We start from the raw sequence: 19,863 nt of genomic DNA on the forward strand, positions 1-19,863 counted from the left end.
TTTTAAAGATTTTATTTATTTATTTGAGACAGAGAGAATGAGAGAGACAGAGAGCACATGAGAGAGGGGAGGGTCAGAGGGAGAAGCAGGCTCCCCGCCGAGCAGGGAGCCCAATGCGGGACTCGATCCCGGGACTCCAGGACCATGACCTGAGCTGAAGGCAGTCGCTTAACCAACTGAGCCACCCAGGCGCCCCCTTCTCACTTTCTATGCACAAATGCACATACTCGCAAGTCAACAATCAGTATTTTCACATCTTTTTATTTTTAGCCTCTACTACTTTAAAAAGCATACTCTGTCTTGTCCCAGGTCTGATTTCCGTGCTAACACTGCCTTGTGTGGTGAGCATGTCACTAGGGGACAGATAAATGATGTAGTGGCATTTTAATTTTAGTATTCCAAACCAATGGGAATGTTTTGAGTTTGCATAAAAATGTCACACATTTTTCTGAGCAGTGTTCCTCTTTAAATGTGAAATTCTGTGTTTCGAGGAAAAATTAGTCCATATGTTTCTAATTTAGAACACCATCAAAATGTTGTTCCGCAAGGGTGGATTTCTTGCCCAAAAATCTTTACGAGCCCTTTTACAAATCTTGCCTCTGGTTTTCGAAATAGGCTATCACATTTCATGAGCATGTAAAAGAATTCTTACCTAGATGAACTAGCCTCAGATGTAAAACTCCTCACTCTTCCAGCTGGGGCAGGTACAACCTTTTATCTCTTCATGAAACTGCTTCCATTCGCATGGGCCACTTTAGGCAATCAGCAGGGTGTTTACTAAGTGCTGCCTATGTTTCGTCTAGGACTCTTCTGGAACTGCAGTAAAACCCAGTACTGTCGAGGTTGGCAAAGAGAGAAAGGAAGCCCATGAGATGTAGCTTAGACTCTCTGTAGATCAGATACTTTCAGAATCTACTGAATGTGATGTTTCTGCTTTTCATTAGCCAGATACTTCGTGTCTCAGTATTCTTTTAAAAAAGAATGCCCCTGGGGTGTTATTAGTGTCAATCTTTGGCTTGAAAAAGTAGCTTTTTATTTCACTTTATATATATTTTATTTTTAAAATGAATTGAACATGAAGTTACTAAAACCAGAGTCTAGAAACTTTTTAGGAAGTTTTAATACGTCTTTTGAGTCCTTTTGAGTATATAGCATTTCCAATTTTGTCGCTCATTTTTCTGTTTCTCCAGCTGGCGTATTGCATAGTACAGTTTCTGGAGAAAGATCCTTCACTCACAGAACCAGTAAGTATTTTTTTCTGTAATTTCAAAAAACCTCAAAAAGACTACTTTTCATGGAGTATATATGGAAAATTCAGTGCCGTTGTTTTTCTCCTTTTCATTTTAGGTTATTAGGGGGTTAATGAAATTTTGGCCTAAAACATGTAGTCAGAAAGAGGTAAGTGCTTAATGTTGGTGTGTTAAGAACTTACTAGATACTCTGCAGAGTGTCAGGCTCTGAGCCAATTAGTATGTGTAAAAATACATTATTTCATCCAATTTTCATTTTATCTGTAAAGCAGGACTGTAAATATTCACATTTTACTAGTTTTCAAATTGAAGCACAGAGAGCCTGAGTATGCTAGGTATAAGTGATTAGGCCAGAATCCTCCACCCTGGTTCTGAACCCTGAACTTTTCATCACGCTCTGCTCAGTCCCAGGGAAACCCTAGTCAGGCTCTGGTCGTGTGTCTCACTGTCTAGCTTTATCAGAGTCACCTTTCTAGCTTTATCAGAGGCCACCTTCACAGGATGGAGCCTTTGGTGTTGCTGTAGATAGATGCTAGAGCAACCTGCCCAAATACTCCACTTTAAAATATAATAGAGATGGGATCTTACAATGTACGATTTTAAACTATATTACAGACCTTTAGTTTCAGCTGTTCACAAGTGGCCCTGGAAATTTCTGACCTATGTTCATTTGTACTTTTGCCAAGACCTAAGCAGGCATGTGCCATGTGAGGTTGTGAGGGAGTAAGTCTCTTAGCTTAGAGGTGAACCTGGCCGGGGCCACATCTGCACTCACTCTTCTATAGAAACCATGTGGAAAATGGCCCAGCAAGAAAGGTCCGCTGTTAGTTTGACGTCAAATTTGGGGAGAATTTTGGGAGAACTTCTTGATGTATCTTGACAAATGGCAAGGGTTTGCTGCCTATTATATATTACTTTTAACAGAAATATGTCATTTTCAATTCTCCAAAACCCTACTGTAACACAATTTCAGAAAGTCATCTAATTTTTTTAATACCTGTTTGATGAAATTAAGCTATACATTGCTACCCAGATGCACCTCAAGATAAGAAAACGTGGTAACTTTTCATATATTAATTGCATAGTTAATTTTTTTATAAGGTAATTATTTTTTATGCCTAAATACATAACTGGTTTTTATTTCTCTGTCAGTTTTCCATTGTATTTTATTTTTATTTATTTATTTTTAAAAAAGATTTTATTTGACACGAGAGAGAGACAGAGAGAGAGAGAGACAGAGAGCAAGCATAAGCAGGGGGAAGGGCAGGCAGAGGAGAAGCAGGCTCCCCGCGGAGCAAGGAGCCCGATGCGGGGCTCGATCCCAGGACCCTGGGATCGTGGCCTGAGCCGAAGGCAGCTGCTTAACCGACTGAGCCACCCAGGCGCCCCTTTCCATTGCATTTTAAACAATTGACTGTGCTATTATTTTGGCTCCACGCAGTGATCTAAAAGCTCAGTTTTGGGGCACCTGGATGGCTCAGGCGGTTAGGCGTCCGACTCTTGATTTCTGCTCAGGTTGTGATCGCAGGGTCCTGGGCTCAGCTGTGTCGGGCTCTTTGCTCAGTGGGGAGTCTACTTGTCTCCCTCTCCCTCTGTCCGTCCCCCCCCCGCCCCCGCTAGCACTCGCTCTCCCTCTCTCTAAAATAAATAAATCTATCTTTAAAAAAAATAGAAATTAAAGCTCTGTTCTTGAGACACATGGTGCTGAGGCTGGGATTCGTTGTGCTTTATAGGGAGCAGTTGTGCACACATACACACGTGTGTGCACATGCAGATTGGGTCAGGGTGTGCTCATGGGTTTAAAGTGGTACCTGTGTGTGGGTGAACCTGCTCATTTGTGTCTCTCTGGCTCTCTGTGTTCTGTTAACTAGTGTATCCTAAAGGAGCACCTAACACAGCAGGGGCTGTAAACATTTAGCAGAGAGCGGCGTGTGCCACTGTGAGCTTTTATCCATCCGTGCAGGAGGGTACTCTCCCACTGTTTGAAAAATAAGAGTAGGGGGGCAGATGCCAGGCTGATAGCAATCGAGAGGAAGGCCCCATGGAGACATTGCTGTTTCCCAGGGGCCTTGCTGCAATGTGTAAGTGCCCCTTGTTCTGGGTTATAGATTTAGCACATAGAGGATTTTTTCCAAAGTAAGTAGAATCATACTTTCAAAGCTATAGGGAATTTGCTCTTAACAAGTGCCCTCTGCTGAACTCTCTGTGACATGAACATCTAACATAAGACAATGCCTAATTTGTTCCTGTTTGGTTTTATGTGTAAAGTTTTCTTAAAACATTATAAACTCTCATTAATCCTCATCATTCGTTTGGATTTTTAAATGAAGTACCTGACATTTTGTGTTTTGTATGTACTAACAGGTCATGTTCCTTGGGGAGCTGGAAGAAATATTGGATGTGATTGAACCCTCACAATTTGTTAAAATTCAAGAACCTTTGTTTAAACAAATTGCCAAGTGTGTATCTAGCCCCCATTTTCAGGTTGGTAGTAAAGAGAGGATGAGCTGGAGTGGGCTGTACCACATATGTTATTTGGTTAAATTTTATTTGTATTGAAAGACACGTAATGGGCACTAGCTACCTGTTGTTTTTTATTTGCTATTTCCTCATTCAGTAATAATTTTTATAATAACCCCCTTTATCTTGAACACGTGCAATACGACAGCTGCTTTGATGGTGTTTTCTGCCTCGTAACTTCAGTTCTTGTGATCACTCTACAAGGAGGGTGTTATGATTTTTACAGATGTGGACACTAAAGTTCAAAATGGTAAAATAACTTGTCTCAAATAAAATGGCCGAGTAAGAGGTGGACTGGTAGGGTTCCTATAGCGTGTAAGAGAGAATGCGAAATAAAGCTTAAGAGGCAAAAAGAACACACATATATACTGTGCTAGATGCTTTACGTACATTATTCGTAAACTTCACGTTATCCTATGAGGCTCTACCCTCCCCGCTCACCCCTACCCCCGCTGTTTTCTGGATGAAAACCTTGAGACTCAGAATGATTTGCTTCAGGCCCCAAGTTCATAGGGAGTGAAGTCAATTAGGTGTCGCTTCTTGTGAAAGCCGGTCACCTTCCCATGGCACCACTCTGCCTCCTTGTGGCCACTGCGGGGGATCACAGGGAAGCGAACCCGGCATCCTTTTTCTCAACTGGGGCTGTTGCTGCCATGCTGCAGAACCCACACAGGAGGGAAGGGGGTGATCTGGAGCGAAAACATGTCAGGTTTTATATCCTTTCGCTGTCTCACCAAAGGTCCGTATCACAGACCTTGAAGATTAACTCTTCATATACTGCCTGTTGACTCAAAGAGATTGTTCAGATTCTAGTTGGTAGTGCAGAATCCCACCGCTAATGTGGTAGACTCAGCAGTGGACTTTTTCCCTGAGCTCTCATTATCCTGAATAGTTAGAGACATTGGCTGCTGTTGTTTTAATTTTTGACTTAAAGACATGTTAGTTATGTCAAGGTAGTGATCCTCTGACAATCTAGAGATTGTACCACAAAGCTCCCCCCCACCCCACAAAAAGTGGAAACCATTTTATGAACCATTACGTTGCATGCAGATGATACAACACATGTCTAGATAAACACAGAACAATTGCAGGATACTATGTAGGTGTTTTGCATATTATACATGGCATGAGTGCTCAAGCATCTGGATTGTCTACCTTATTTTTCAGTTTTCATCAGGAGGTTTGACATTGTGGAAAGCAGGGAGCAGAGATCTCTCTCTCTCTCTCTCTCTCTCCTTTCAGAAATCTCTTTTAAGATCACCAGGGAGGCTTAAATGATGCTCAGAAGCTCAGAAAGGAGACAAAGTGTCTCGTCAGTTACGGCTGTCCATTCAGGCCGCTATAACGAGATACCACAGACTGGGTGGCTTATAAACAGCAGAAATTTATTTCTCTTGTTTCTGGAGGCTGGAAGTTTGAGATAAGGGTGCCAGCACAGTTGAGTGAGGCCTCTCTTCTGAGCTGTGGGTTTCTTGTATCCTCACTTGGCAGAAGGGCTAATGATCTCCTTGGAACCTATTTTATAAGCACTAATCCCATTCATGAGGGCTCCATGCTTATGACTTCAGTACCTTCCAAAGGCCCCCCTCCTAATGCCATCATCTTTGGAGATTAGGATCTCAACATAGGAATTTTGTGGGGACACAGGCATTCAGATCACAGCAGGCTTCTATAACAAAACACCACAGGCCATGTGGCTTAAACCACAGAAATTTATTTCTCACAATCCTGGAGGCTGGAAGTCTGAGACCAGAGTGCCAGCCTGGTCGTCTTCTGGTGAGGGCTCCCCTCTGGCTTGCAGATGGCTGGCTCCCTTCTCCCTGTGTCCTCACATGGCCTTCTTGGTGTATGCATGAGGAAAGAAAAGGAGATCTCTCTCTTCCTCCTTTTGAGACCACCAGGCCTATTGGATTAGGACCCCGCCCTTATGACTTCATTTAACCTTAATTTTACCTCCTTAAAGTCCTATCTCCAAATACACTCACACTGTGGGTTAGGGCTTCAACATAGGAATTTGCGGGGACAATTTAGTCCATAGCAGAAAGAAAAGAGAGTTTAAAATTATTTGACAGAAGTAAAATTTAGAACAAAAGAAAGGACAGTAAAGAGGTTCTTCGTTATTCATTTATTAAGTGTTCATTGGTGCATCCAGCAAACATTTTTCAAGTGCCACTCTGTGTAGCCACACACCTTTCACTCTTTGCCCCCCCCCCCCCCCCCGGTGTGGCATCGGGGTCAGAGGGCGCCAAACAGACCATGCCAATGTGCAAGGGGATGGTGGGTCCCAGGAAAGTAATGATTCTCTCCTAGTGTTAGACATGCTAATTTTTACTTTGCATAAGCAGCGCCTTTCCTCTTTAAGGGGCTTTGCTGGATACTGACTTACTCTCTGTAAGTGATTTTGCATAGCAACAGATACATTGATTAAAATACTTGTTGGCGTTAAGTAGCAAGTAAACATTAGACTCCTAATTGCATGTAGGAAAATCCTAGATTTCTCCTCCTTTACCAGCATCCTCCTGGGGTCTCTTTAAAACTTCCTCCTTTCCGTTGTAAGTTTCAGAACAACCTCACCCCCATTCCTCCGCTTGTCCCTCTTTTTCTTTGGGCTCTACCTGCCTCGGCCATACCACGTGCTGCATGGTTTCCGGCCCATGGGGGCACCTCTGTCCCCCTTTCCTGTCATTCCCTCCGCCTGGGTGCCTTTTCCTCCTTTGCTTCATCCTTCAAAGCCGGCTTCGGTGCTGCCCTCCTGTGTTACCTTCCCGCAGCTCCTCCTCTCCCCCAGGTCATCCAGATCGTCCATGCCGCTCTTTCCTCTGGCGCTTTGTTTCTCCATCTGTCACGGTTTACCTCGGATAGGCTCATAGATGTCCCTTTCCCCACAGGCACACAAGCTCCAAAGGGATAACAGAGTAGAGAAGTTAAAAGCAGTGACTTTGGAGTCTGCCGCTTTCTAATCATGTGGCCTCGAGGCAATGACTTACCTACTCTGGCCTCATTTTCCTCATTTGCAAAATGGAAATAATGGTACAGATGCTGTGTGTTGGTTGTGAGGATTACATGAGGTAATATATATGTGAAACACTTAGCACAGTGCCTGAACAGAGTAAACATTCAATAATGATTGTTTGCTTTGTACTCTCAGGGTCTAGTGCCTCATGAGTCCCAGGATTTTTTTTTTTTTTTGAAGCAAGTTGAATAATGTAATAAGTTGAATAATGGAAAGGCTTAATTTCTCAGAGTCTGTTGGTGGGTACATCTTGTACCATGTCATTAAATTAAATTATTAAATTTAAGTTTAATTTATTAAATTAGAATGTAATTTCTTAATCTGGATGAATGAAAGAAGCCACTCTTTTTTCTTTTTCCCTTCTAAACGCTACCCTTTTAAGATATTTTAGCTTTTTTGAGATTTTTGGTTTGATTACTTTTTAGATTGTTTAGGTTATTTTTTTGAGGCCTTCCTTTGAATTCATAGAGTCAGTTGGATAGCACGGTGGTCAGAGAAAAAGGGATCAGAGATAGCAAGCAAGTGTGTGTACAGTCGGTGTCTCTAAGTCCAGAAACTGAGTGACTCCCTCCCAGCTTACCCAGTTCAACAAGGGAGGGACCGGAAATAAACTTTGGAAAGAGTCTGGTCACTAGACTTGAGTCCCAGCTTTCACCATTTACTAGCAATGTGACCTTGTGAGGGTATTAGTCTCTCTGAGCCTCAGTGTCTTCATCTGTCCAGTGAACCCAATGGTACCTAGTCCCGGATGGCGGTAAGGACGGCACATTCTCTCTGCAGTAGGCCCAGCGGCTGGCCAGAGGACGTGCTCAGCAAATGGGAGTGTTCTGCAGAGATGAGCAGCTGGGTTTTTCTCAGCAGCTGTTGCCCGAATACCAGCTGTGTGCTGGGCCCTCCGGTTAGGTTGAAGTGTTTGGGATGGAAGAAGTGAGCCAGAAGAGGGCTAAAGATACAGGGACAGCAGTGTGCATCTGAGAAAGGTGTTTGGAGTTTGGGGGCTGGGTGGGGAAAATGTGGAATCTGATGAAATGGGCAGTATTAAAGGAAAACATAAATAGGCAGGAAAACTTTTTTCCTTCCCCAAATTGATGAACCACTTTGGAACTTTCTGAAATGTAAATCCATAAAAATGTAAAGTGTGATTAATATTTAATTTCACATTTGATTGAATGATATAAAAATAGTCTTAAAGTATTTTTGTTTGGAGAGATTTTAATTTGTTTTATCTTTTTCTCTCTCTTAATATTTTATTTTTCTTTTTTTCCAAAGGTGGCAGAAAGGGCACTGTATTATTGGAATAATGAATACATCATGAGTTTGATAGAAGAAAACTCTAACGTCATCCTTCCCATCATGTTTTCCAGTCTTTATAGGATTTCAAAAGAACATTGGAATCCGTAGGTTTTCAGTTTCTCCCCTCTCCCCTCTTCTCTCCCTCCCTTCCCCTTCCCTCCCTCCCTCCCTTCTTCTCTTTTGCTTAATAAAATGTCTTGAATGCTTGCTATGTGTCGGATGCTGTGCCTGTTGGTGAAGACAGGTACATGACAATGCCTGTCTTTTAGAAATTTACTGACCGGATTACGGAGACTCACAAATAAACAGATATTTTACCAAACAGTGTTTTTTAAAATGCTGTTATATTAAAATATCGCTTACTTGAGGGGTTCCTGATTTGTCTGTGAATGTAGCAGAACTATTTTGGGGATGCTCTGGAGCGAGAGGAGGGGTTTACGGATATTGACGAGGTGGTGATGCTCAAACTGAGTCTACAGGAATTCAGCAGGTGGTTGGGATGAGGGAGGCCCTTTGGTAGTGTGGGTCTCTTCTTCACATTAAAAGGCCCCAAAATGTAAAAATCACCTGTCAGATTCTGAAACCTGTGATTTTGGGAGGGCTAAAGTACCCGGTCTTTTGGGGAGGATGCTGGAAGATGGGGTTTAAAAGGAGAGTACAGCCCACATGAACCTTCTCCAGTGGAAGATAAGGAAACACCAAGAAGTCATAAAGCAGAAAGTGTTTGAATTGATTTGCATTTTAGCATGATCCATTTCTTAAAAACCAACTCAGTCATTGTTCATGTTCTCTAGGAAAAAACAAGTTTAAAATCTTGAAAGGAGATGTTTAACATCTAGTCCTATGAAAGTTAAAGCATTCTGCATTTGAATGGCTTTAACATGTTTCTCTGTGGAATAGAAAGAAAATTTAGTGTGGTATTAGATATTAGTAGATGTAATTAAGTCTATTCATAGTATGTATTTTGAAGTTTGCATACAACTGTAAAATACCACATTTCTCATTTTTCAAATTGCCAAATTTTGTTACTAAAACTTGTAAAAATAAAGAACTGGGGAATAGTGAAGTCTCATCATGCCGGTAGTCTCTTGAGGACCTAGAGAGTGGTTCTGGCGAGTGTCTGTCACACCTCAATGTGCTGTATGTGGCCCTTCTCCATCCCTGCCCATTGTACATGAGAAGGTCATTCACCTCAGCAGAAGAGAGCTGAAGTTTTCCTTTTAATGGGCACAGGGCAGAAGCGACACAGCAAGTACACTTATGTTTTGGAAACATTAAACCCATGGTTTGTTTAACCTGTGGCCTAACTTACCAATGCCTTCTTCAGCAGTATTGGTAGCAGATCTGTTGCAAAACAGTGGTAACGTACATTTTTGCAAAGGGCAATGCTATTTAGAGTCTAGTCTGAAGATACCAAGCCTGTCATGGGCACAGTCCTCATATTGTCAAGAGCTTATTCTTCCTCTTGATAAAGATGTGCTGCCATTTTGGCCATTTAGCTGTTCCACAGCTAATAGCAGCCGTCACTAGCTTGCCAGTCACCTTACCAGAGTATGTGTTGGGTCAGCAAGGAGACTTAGCAGGAGTGAATGAACTGAAACAAATCACAACTAGAAACTTAACTCATATTAAACTACCCAACTTACAGGGGTGTGGTATCATATCTTTGAATATAAATAATATACATATTATTTGTTTCCATGAGAACAGCTTTTGATTTTGATGAATTATGTATATTATCACTTTAAAAATAAAATTCTGGGGGCACCTGGGTGGCTTAGTCCGGTAAGCATCCAATTCTTGACTTTGGCTCAGGTCATGATCTCAGAGTTGTGAGATCGAGCCCTGCATCAGTTTTCGTGCTGGGCGTAGAGCCTGCTTAAGATTCTCTCCCTTTGCCCCCCTCCCACCTCTCTCCCCCCCCCCCCCCTCAATAAATAAATATAACATTCTGTGCAAATTCAAGTCTCTAAGGTTAGTCCTAGCACAGGTGCTCCTTTTTAGGGTGAAGTGGCTTTATTTTTATACTTGTCTTTTTTTTTTTTTAAAAAAGATTTTATTTATTCATTTGAGACACAGAGCTAGAGAGAGAGAGAAAAAGCATGAACAGGGAGAGGGAGAAGCAGGCTCCTCGCTGAGCCAGGAGCCCCGTGTGGGGCTCGATCCCAGGACCCTGGGATCGTGACCTGAGCCGAAGTCAGATGCTTAATCATCTGAGCCACCCAGGCGCTCCTAGACTTGTCTTTTTATTAAATGAAGTTAACGAGTGCCCACAGCAAGTCTATGCTGGTTACCAATAATTAGAAGGGCAAAATTAGATTTTTCTTTTTCTAATCCTCCCAACCCATCAGAAAGATATCTTGCCCAGAAGAGTAAAGAATGGAACGCTCTTGATGTGGAAATGAACTGTAGGTCCTTTCTAGTTTTAACTAAGAAGGGCTGGAGATTCAGCTATACAAAGAACTCATCCAGACACAGGTTGTGCTCTCGCTCTCTCCACGCAGCTCCCATCACGTAAGACTAACCAACACGTTCTCTTGTCTCTGCGCTTCCCAGGGCTATCGTGGCGCTGGTGTACAACGTGTTGAAGGCGTTTATGGAAATGAACAGCACCATGTTTGATGAGCTGACAGCCACATACAAGTCAGATCGTCAGCGGTAACTTTTTAAAGCTTTTTTGTCAGCTGTGCATAAAAACTGTTGAGTTCTTTCCTTGCTCTTTACTGCAGTTGCCTAATTGCACCCGAAATCATAAGCAGCACAGTTTTATTTATTTATATGTTCACTTTTGCGTGCTCGTTAGCTGTGTCTTTAATAGCATGCCACTAGGTAACAAAGTATCATTTTAAGAAAGGCCTCCTCCTTCCCTTCAATAATGTTTCTCTTTTGCCTCAGGGTTAAGGGCCTGGCATGTAACTCATATTTCAGACCCCTTGAAGGGGACTGTTGGGTAGTTTGCCATCTAGGTTCACTCCCATTCTGAACTTACTTGAACTGGAATTGGGCAGATCTTGTGTACTTCATTCACTCCAGCAGCAGGAGAGATGAGGCACCATTTTTGTTGAGCTCTTTGGCCCCGAACTTACTTAACTGTTCTAGAACACAAGTTCATTGGGATTTAAAGGACAGTGAAAAGAACATGGACGTGAAAAGTCTGGTATTATACAAATCTTAAAATGTTTGAGACCAAAAAGTAGTTAAAACCAGTTGAGCTCTTTTTACATAAACGCTTATGGCTTAGTAAAGTCTTTCTTGATTTCATTTACATGATTTTTGAACTTTGTTATTTCTCGTTCAACATGTCCAACTTTCCAAAAGATGTTGTCTTGGTCCATTTGGGCTGCTAAAAACAAAATACCACCAAGCTATGGGTAGCTTATAACCAACAGAAATTTATATCTCTTGAGTTCTGGAGGCAGGAAAGCTAAGGTCGTGGCGCCAGCATGGTTGGATAAGGAACCTATTTCTGATTCCTAGCCGTCACCTTCTCACCGTGTCCTCACACAATAGAAAAGGACAGGGAATCTCTGTAGGATCTCTTAAGGTCACTAATGCCATTCTTGAGGGCCCCAGCCTTATGACCTAATCATCTCCCAAAGGTGCAGCTACTGAGCCCATCACCCATGAGGGTGAGGATCTCATCGTAAGATTTTTGGGCGGGACGGGACACAAATATTCAGACCATGGGATTGAGATACTTGGTTAACTTAAGGAAAGTCTAGAGAGCTTGTCAGTAGTTGGGCTTCTGGTTTGGCTTGGATCCAGAAGCAAATGTCAGCTTTCAGTATTATAAAACCATGCATTTTAGAAGATCCCGGGGATGTGTACGAGTGTTCATACCCAAGACCTTGCTGAACCTCCTGAACAAAGCTATCTGTGGTTCCCTTGCTTCTTTGCTTTGCTTGATTTTGCATGGGTTACTTGAATTTTACTGATAAAAAGAACAATGAGGGGAAGATTTGGTGGTGGGGTAAAGGACTATCACAGTGATTTTTTATAGAAATTACCAGGATGTGGTTATATTGAAGAGCAATTTAATTATGGAATATGGCAACTATAGACAGAAGAGGCTGGGATATTTTATATAATATTGGAGTAAATACCAGTTATGGGATATGTTGTGCCATACTTGTAATTTAAAGAACTTTTAATTTAAGTATTTACAGTTGTTGTAAATCATTACATTTGTAACCCTCCTTGTGTTAAACTTCAAGTCTTTAAAAATGTTATTTAAGTAGAGGAAATAAAGGGCACATTCTCATACTGTGGCGTACCATTATAGAGTGTGTTGTCCTTTCTTTTTATAGCAACTGAAAACCCATGATTATTATCCTACGTGAATAAGGATTAAATAAAAATCTGTAGAATCCCATTAAGAGAAATGAAGACCTTATTTCTAAAATAGTCAAATTGAATTAAATTAATTAATATTTATTGAATTTAGGTAGTAAAACTGTTTTCTGATCATTTATCATTTAAGCTAAATAGACCAAATTCTTGGAAAAGATACCTATTGACCAAGGGGTCCAAGAATAGACACAGCAAAGTTGATTCCAAAGATCTGGTGTATTAGAGTGACTTATCGTGAGTGGACTTTCTTAATGAGAGAAGGATTTTTTTAAAGTAAGGGTAGTATTTTGTCAAATGAGTAATGGAAGATTGTGCTGAATAGATGGAAACATTGGCTTCTCCCTGGATGTGGGACTAGGAAAAGAGAAAAGAGAGATCTATTTGGTGCTGTTAGAGAAGAGCTACCTGGAGGAGTTCACTTCTGGATGGCACCAAATTGAAGTGTTTCAGTGCAGATCAAATTTTTATACAAATCTGAAAATGGTGAGTGGAATAAATAGCTAGCACTGTTAGATACATATGCCAACATTCGTGCTATGTGAAATTGAAATTGGAAGAGAATTGACAGTATCCCTATCCCTAGCATGACAGCCATGACAGTGTGGTTAAAGCTTTAAAATTCCCACCTATAGGGAGAGAGAAAAGGAGGAAAGAATGGGACAGTAGTAACTATTTCAGAAATATTTAGAATTTTTGAAGATAAAGTTGTCAGTATAAAAGATGTATAATAACTCAGCATAAAGTTCATCTGGAAGAAAAGCCGCACAATTCAATAAATTGTATTGAATGCCATAAAATTCTTGATCAGAGATATGAACGAAATGCTTCAGTAGCAAGATGAGGAGTGTTTTAATGATGTCAGCACTTAATTTAAACTTCAGATTGGGGCAGTATGAACCTAACATGTGTTTAACCTGTGTTTTAGTTGAAGAAAGTTTCTAAGCCCTTGCTTACCACCTTCTTTTCCGTCCAAATGAAAAGGTTATCAGTGTTCTATGATAACGTTTATTTAGACCTAATATTATTCCTATACTTTACTGAGAAACCAAAAATGATTAATTTACCAAACAGCTTACAGTTAAGAATCTGGAATTCATAATGACTGGAGGATCATCTAATTTTGTCCCTGTTGCTCTGTAAATACAATTTTTCAGGGTCAAAATTACCCAGTAGATAACCATTTCAAAAATTGTTATGCCCTTTAAAATTCGTATTGTGCCAATTGTATTCGAGATAGCTGAAACTAGTTCCAGTATACAAGGCCTAAATTGCCAAAATATTAATTATGACATGATAATATTAATTAATATATTGCATAATTAAATATTTTCTCAAGACTAGTGGAATGAGAATATAAAATTAGGTATTTCTAGAGATATTTTTCGGGAGGGGGGATGAATTAATTTGTGTTGGTATAGGTATCGAATAATTTTTTTAAAAAATTGGTGATATTAAAAAATATGAATGAGGCATTGGAATTAAATACAAGTTTCACTTAACCTGTGTGCATTTCCCTGAGTAAACATTGTATTGTAACTGAAGTTAAATCCTTGCTGGGTGAAGTAGCATAAAGACCATATTCCCCATGCCTGAGATGGCAGAACCCCCATTTTCAGGAATTACCTGAATTTATGGATTCACAAATATTATCTGAGTCTGTTGTTTACTGGTTCATCCCAGTATGAGAAAGCTAGGGGCAGCAGTGGATTATTTTTAATAAATGGGAATTGACTTAATTTACAGTATAGTCATATATTCCTCTATTTTATACTTTCTATACCTGGTTGATGTTAAAATTAACATCCTTATAAAAATATGGTGATCTAAAATGTCCTTGACAAATAAAATTTGTTAACCCCATTTTGGACATCCAGTTTTATAGTCAAATTTACCAAACAGCGAAATCTGAAAATCTGGAAATTACTAGTCAGCCTGATACTGAGCCGAATTTTGAAGGCTTGGAACATTAAAAATTTGATTCATAATCATGTCAACAAAGTTCTTTCCAGATCATTAAAACTGAAATCACACACACAAAAAAAACATTTAATTTGGTTGTATATATAGATATAAGTTAATAACTTAGATTTTGTGGGTTATTAATACTAGTAAGAACAAGATTCTGCTAAAGAGTTTAATATACTTAGTGTAGGGGAAATAGATAATACTAAAGGGGAAGTACATTTTCTTGACCTACTACTTTGTCTGCATTAGTATAATCTCTAGCATTTCCTTTTGAGAAACTATTTGTGGAGGCAAAGGGAAAATTAAATTTTAACTAGAGCCCACGTAAAAATCACTTAATGTATCTTTGGGTCTTTAGGATAATCGATACATGGAAATGATCCCCATTTTTGTTTTGAAGTTAACTTTCATTATTAAGCTAAGTATAAAGGAATATTAATGTGAAATATTAAAATAGGCTTTCATCTCTTGCTTATTAGTACATTAATGCTACTTTTCCGTGCATGTACATATCAAGGGGGAAAAAAAAAAAACAAGAGAAGAACTGAAAAGAGAAAACACCCACAAGCTTAATGCCAAACTTTCCAAAGACTACTTGTAAAACCTGCATGGGGGAGAAGTATGTCAAAGGGGCAGTTATTGTTAGATAGTCTTTTCAGACTTTCCTAGTTGTTTACCTTATATTCCATTTTCTACCCACAGTGAGAAAAAGAAAGAAAAAGAGCGTGAAGAACTGTGGAAAAAACTGGAGGATCTGGAATTAAAGAGGGGGCTTAGACGTGACGGCATAATTCCAACTTAACAGAAATAATTACAGCAGCGTCACTAACCTGTGGGGTCACACATTTATGTAGTAGAAGATGGAGCAGCAGTTTTCTGTATTGTGCAACTTTGCAGTAGATTTCACATCTGTTTCATTATTACAACAGCACTGTATATACCTGTCTCTAAGTAAAGGAAAAAAAAAATAAGGACTTCAATCCAAAGTTTGGACAGTAGATGGACTTCTCAGAACTTTGCAAACATAATCATTGTTCTAACCCTCTTTAAAAAGCAAAAAGCAGTCTTCAAAGATCTGTTGATGAAATTGCCGTGTTAAAATTCTGTTATCAGGAGTTCCTTATTTATCCTTAGCAGAGAGTATGAAACAATTTTCAAATGTGAACAATCTTAAATTTAGCTTGTCTTTCTGCTAAGCTGTTAAATGTATTTATAGTAACGGAAGAAAAAAAAAAGACTGTCATTTCCTTATAAGTTTGTATAACATCCTCCTCTGGATAACTTGACTGTAACTTAACATCTTTTCCTTTTGCACATCTTCATGAGTTGAATGTCCATGTGGAATGGGGCCAGGAATTGTACAGGCCCCTGATAAAAGTTTTGCTGACTGGAGTGAACATCTTTCCAGTAACCAGGTAGCCCTGGTACTCCTTTAGTTTTAAAATTAGGAGTAAAAGAGAAGCGGTGATAAACATAGTAGGGAAGGGAATTTTGGATTCCTCCATCAGTTTATGGCGAATCCAAATCAATGTCTTGAATCCTTTGAAAACAGGCACTGGGACATCAGAGGCTTCAGTAGCTGACCAGTATTAGTTGCATACATCATTGAACACACATACCAGAGATGTTCGAGAAATGTCAGAAAACATCCTTTTGGACCATTTTGTAATAAGAAAGACAAACACTAAACAGTACAACCATGAAATTGATCGCCAGGATTGCGAATCTAATTGGGAAGAGAGTTGAGCAAACAGCTTGGACTGTTTGGAGTTGTTGCCTTACTTTTTAATATGTATTTATAAAGTATTCCAGCAAAAGAGGATGTAGCCTCTGGGAAAAAACAAACATATTACAGTGTTTTTTGTAGATTCTCGTTCTATATCTCATCACAGCGCCAGCCCTGTTTTTAGCCAGAAAGGATTCAGGATAAACATTACTATGCATTCTGAATTGGATGCATATTCCTAACTACTGTATTTGTTACCAAAAGTGGTTCTACAAATGCTACTGAAAAGAATCTGGAAATCCCTAATGTCCTGAGTATTAATAATAAAGTTTAAAAATGCTTTTATATCAAAGGTGCATTGTGACCAAATTGTTTAAGAAAAAAATGAAAAACAAAACAAAATTTAGGGCTGTATTATAGGTATATCTTATTGGCTCTCTGCTTTGTATTTAAAAGAGGAATCTTACATCTTCGGGAGATAAAATGCCGATGAAATTTGTGTCCAGTATGTACTTACTTGATGCGGTTACATTATTATGTACTGCAAGATAGGTGTTTTGGAACTTATTTTCAGGATGCTTTTGCTTGTTATGGACGTGGCAGCAGTGAGTTGATAATCCTAAACCATCCCCTCCAGCAATATTCGTGGCATAGAGCTGATTCTGTGTTCATGTACTGAATTGTGATAGTAGCAAACATGAACATATGAACTGTCGTTGCTTTTAATAGAAATATAGTATCAATATGGACTTGTATATTCTCTTCCTTCCACTTAAATATAAAGTAGAATATGCAGTTTTATTGTTTCCAAGAAAAAGGAAAAAAAAAAGCCGCTGACCTTTCTCCCCTACTAAGTGTTTCAGGATTATCAGGTCACAGTTGGATATTGTCATCTCAGTAACTTTGTAAAACAGAAACAAAGCTTGGCTATGTTAATTCTGAAAAAGAAACAGCAGTAAAAGAGTCATATGCAACACCCAACACAACATGGTTTAATGGAACGAAGAGATTTTTTTTTTTCAAGAACATTAATGGGGATTCAATGTAAAGCCAGCGGAGGCTGCCAAAATGAAACCACTTACTTTAAAAGTGCTGGAGCAAAGGTGCAAGTTCAAACACTAAAGACAAAAAATAAATTTGTAACAAATCATCTCCTTTAGCCCTTTTGCTTTGAGCCTGTTAGCTTTGACTCTGCACTACATTTGTTTTGGACAGTATTAAACTTACGTTTGCCATCAATTCATCTTTTTAGATAGAAGACATTAAAATCGCAGGTTTATGAACGATCTCTGCCCATTAAAATGAAATGCAGTCATTTGAAATGAGAAAGACGAGGACCCCGTTTTGCGCCTTTCCCTGCGCTCTGAGTTACGGTGAGGACTGCACAGATACCCTTGATGTTAATTCTGTACGTTGATCATTCCAAACTGAGAAGAACAAAGCCAAACTTCAGACATATTTACAGAAGCAATTGCAAATATATGTCTAAAATGTATAGGGCAACTTCTGAGAAGAAACACTGTCTTTCCTTTTTTAACCGAAAGTGACAATGTGACATCTGTCATGTTGTGTCCGGTGACGCAGAGTAACTGAGGTAATCTGACTGTTGCACTATGTGACATAGTTAAGGCTGTACTTGCTGCATTTACAGCAGCCCTCTCTCTCTCTCTCTCTCTCTGTCCTCTCCCCCATTTCTGCTGTTGCCGCAACTTGAGTTCATTGTGACAAATGCATCTTCGTGTTATATTTTGTTCGCTTCCTAATTTCCAGAACTATATATAAATATATTTTTTAAATAGCAAATATTGTAGTTAGTGAGTGATGATCACTCCAACCTCATCCCTACCATATTGGTTTCAGGGGTAGGATAAAGAGTGTCTTTGGAAGAACAAAACCAAACCAAACCAAACCCTGTGGTTTAGAATGATGCTGGGGCCTGGGTTGTGGGCCCAGAACAACCATGTGAGTGAATTGACCCATCTCATACTTTGAATCAAGCATGCATTCCTTTTCTCATTGTGCAAGTGTCCCCAGTTGTTTCCCATCAGTGTCTCGTTTTTGTTCTTTAAATTTTATTATATTTTGCTCTCCCTGACATCTGTTTTTTATAAAATAAAATAAAAAATAAAAAAAGTAAGAAATAAATAATACCCTCGATGCCGCTGGATACTCACAAGCAGGGTTATTGCTCCTTCATCTTGGGCTTGCTTGCCTAAATGGAAGGGTTTAATTTATTTTGTACCTCCTTCTATGCGTGGGGCAGTCCAGGGTGCAGAGCCAGGAATTGCTTGTAATTGCACCTGCTATACTTAAATGTATAGCCCTAGGCTCAATCACACTATGGAAAGAAAAAAAAAAGTATATTTAGAGCTTTAAAAGCTTTTTTATTTTTTTGTGGGGATCGGGGTGGGGTGGGAAAGGGAAGATGTATGGATGTTACTGGCATTTTTAAGTGTTAAGAGTTTTTTGTGTTGTTGTTTTTTTTCCTCTCGTTTTGTTCTTCCCCTTTAATTAGGTGCACTGAGCTGGCCCAGGAAATGAAGAGATTCTCTTCTTTTGATGCTATAACCAACCTTATCACAAAGTTTTGTCACCTATAGCAAAAGGTGGCACCAGACATGATCAGTGGTGTTTTATTTGCACATCGATATTTTTATTTTTATATTCTGGCTCGGCTGCTTCTCTGAGTGAAGTTAAGGAATGACCCACAAAGGATTTTTGTAGTAGGCATATTGGCAATGCGTTTTATATTTCTCGGTATTTAATTTTGAAAATCTAAAAGGATTGTGCATCTTGAGAGAAAGTTGAGCAAATTTTGATCTAGTGGAATGTTAATTTGTGCTGCTTCTTGTGCACGACAGCAGCAGTAGTAGCTCTTGGAAATAAACATCCCATTTGATGATGTCTATGAATATAGGTTTCCTTTTCTTCCCTGCCTCCTTCCCACCCTCTTTTTTTCCCCTCCCTTCTTCTCCCCTCCCTCCCCCCCTACCCTCTCCTTCCTTCCCTTCCCTGACTTGGCTTTTTTTTTTTTGAAATCACTTACTGTAAATAAGTTGTAATCCAGACCTCATGTATCAATGGGGAACTTTCAAATATAAATATTACCAATACATTTTCTGGTTGTTGTCTGATTTTTGATCGAGGTATAATGAGAATGACATATCCATTGCTTTTGGTTTGAGAATTTCGCTTTAGCTTCATAAATCTCTTTGTATTTTAGTATTTCATTGTTTTAGCAGGAGAGGGCAGCAAAAGTTTATTTTCCCTGTTAGAAATGTTGTGGTTCATATTGGTTTTAAATTTAATTGTGTGTGTGTGTGTACGTGTGTGTGTGTGTGTTTAAAACAGCATCTGTTTGTGGGTAGAGGTAAAAATGATACATTTTTTGATATGAAAAGTTGCATATGAAAATTATGGACTGGTTCAACCAGACAGTGAAGACTTCTGATCCACATCAAAGTTAAAATGCCACAATACAATCTTCCAGCTCTGGCTATAATATGCTACTTCCTTTTCAAACACAGCAAAATGCAAGCTGGGTCTTAAACACTTGGAATTAAAAATGTCTTTCTTTGAAAATGATTTACTTTCTTCAAAGTGGTAACAGAAACAAAAATGAAGGTGCTCCCAAAGAGAACTGTAACCTTCCCCTTTCGCAGACATGTGAGAGGTTCTGTACTAGGGGTGCATCCTAATAAAGAAGCAGTGAAGAGTTTTCAGGAGCCTGGCTGTTTGTTTGTTTG

General features: G+C 39.5%; 1 protein-coding gene across 2 annotated transcripts in view; it reads left to right on the forward strand.

The window, feature by feature from the left end:
- PPP2R5E (protein phosphatase 2 regulatory subunit B'epsilon) overlaps positions 1–18,504 on the forward strand; it is a 145,257-nt gene extending 126,753 nt beyond the window's left edge. For both annotated transcript variants that reach the window (XM_021701542.2, XM_021701543.2), the window contains exons 9-14: positions 1,191–1,244; positions 1,348–1,398; positions 3,615–3,734; positions 8,053–8,180; positions 10,633–10,734; positions 15,094–18,504. In XM_021701542.2, coding sequence (XP_021557217.1) covers positions 1,191–1,244; positions 1,348–1,398; positions 3,615–3,734; positions 8,053–8,180; positions 10,633–10,734; positions 15,094–15,193 — 555 coding nt within the window. In that variant the 3' untranslated portion in view covers positions 15,194–18,504. The remainder of the gene's footprint in view (positions 1–1,190; positions 1,245–1,347; positions 1,399–3,614; positions 3,735–8,052; positions 8,181–10,632; positions 10,735–15,093) is intronic.
- The last annotated feature ends 1,359 nt before the right edge of the window (positions 18,505–19,863 follow it).

Source organism: Neomonachus schauinslandi, chromosome 9, assembly GCF_002201575.2.
Source record: "Neomonachus schauinslandi chromosome 9, ASM220157v2, whole genome shotgun sequence".
In the NCBI taxonomy this organism is placed as follows: Eukaryota; Metazoa; Chordata; class Mammalia; order Carnivora; family Phocidae; genus Neomonachus; species Neomonachus schauinslandi.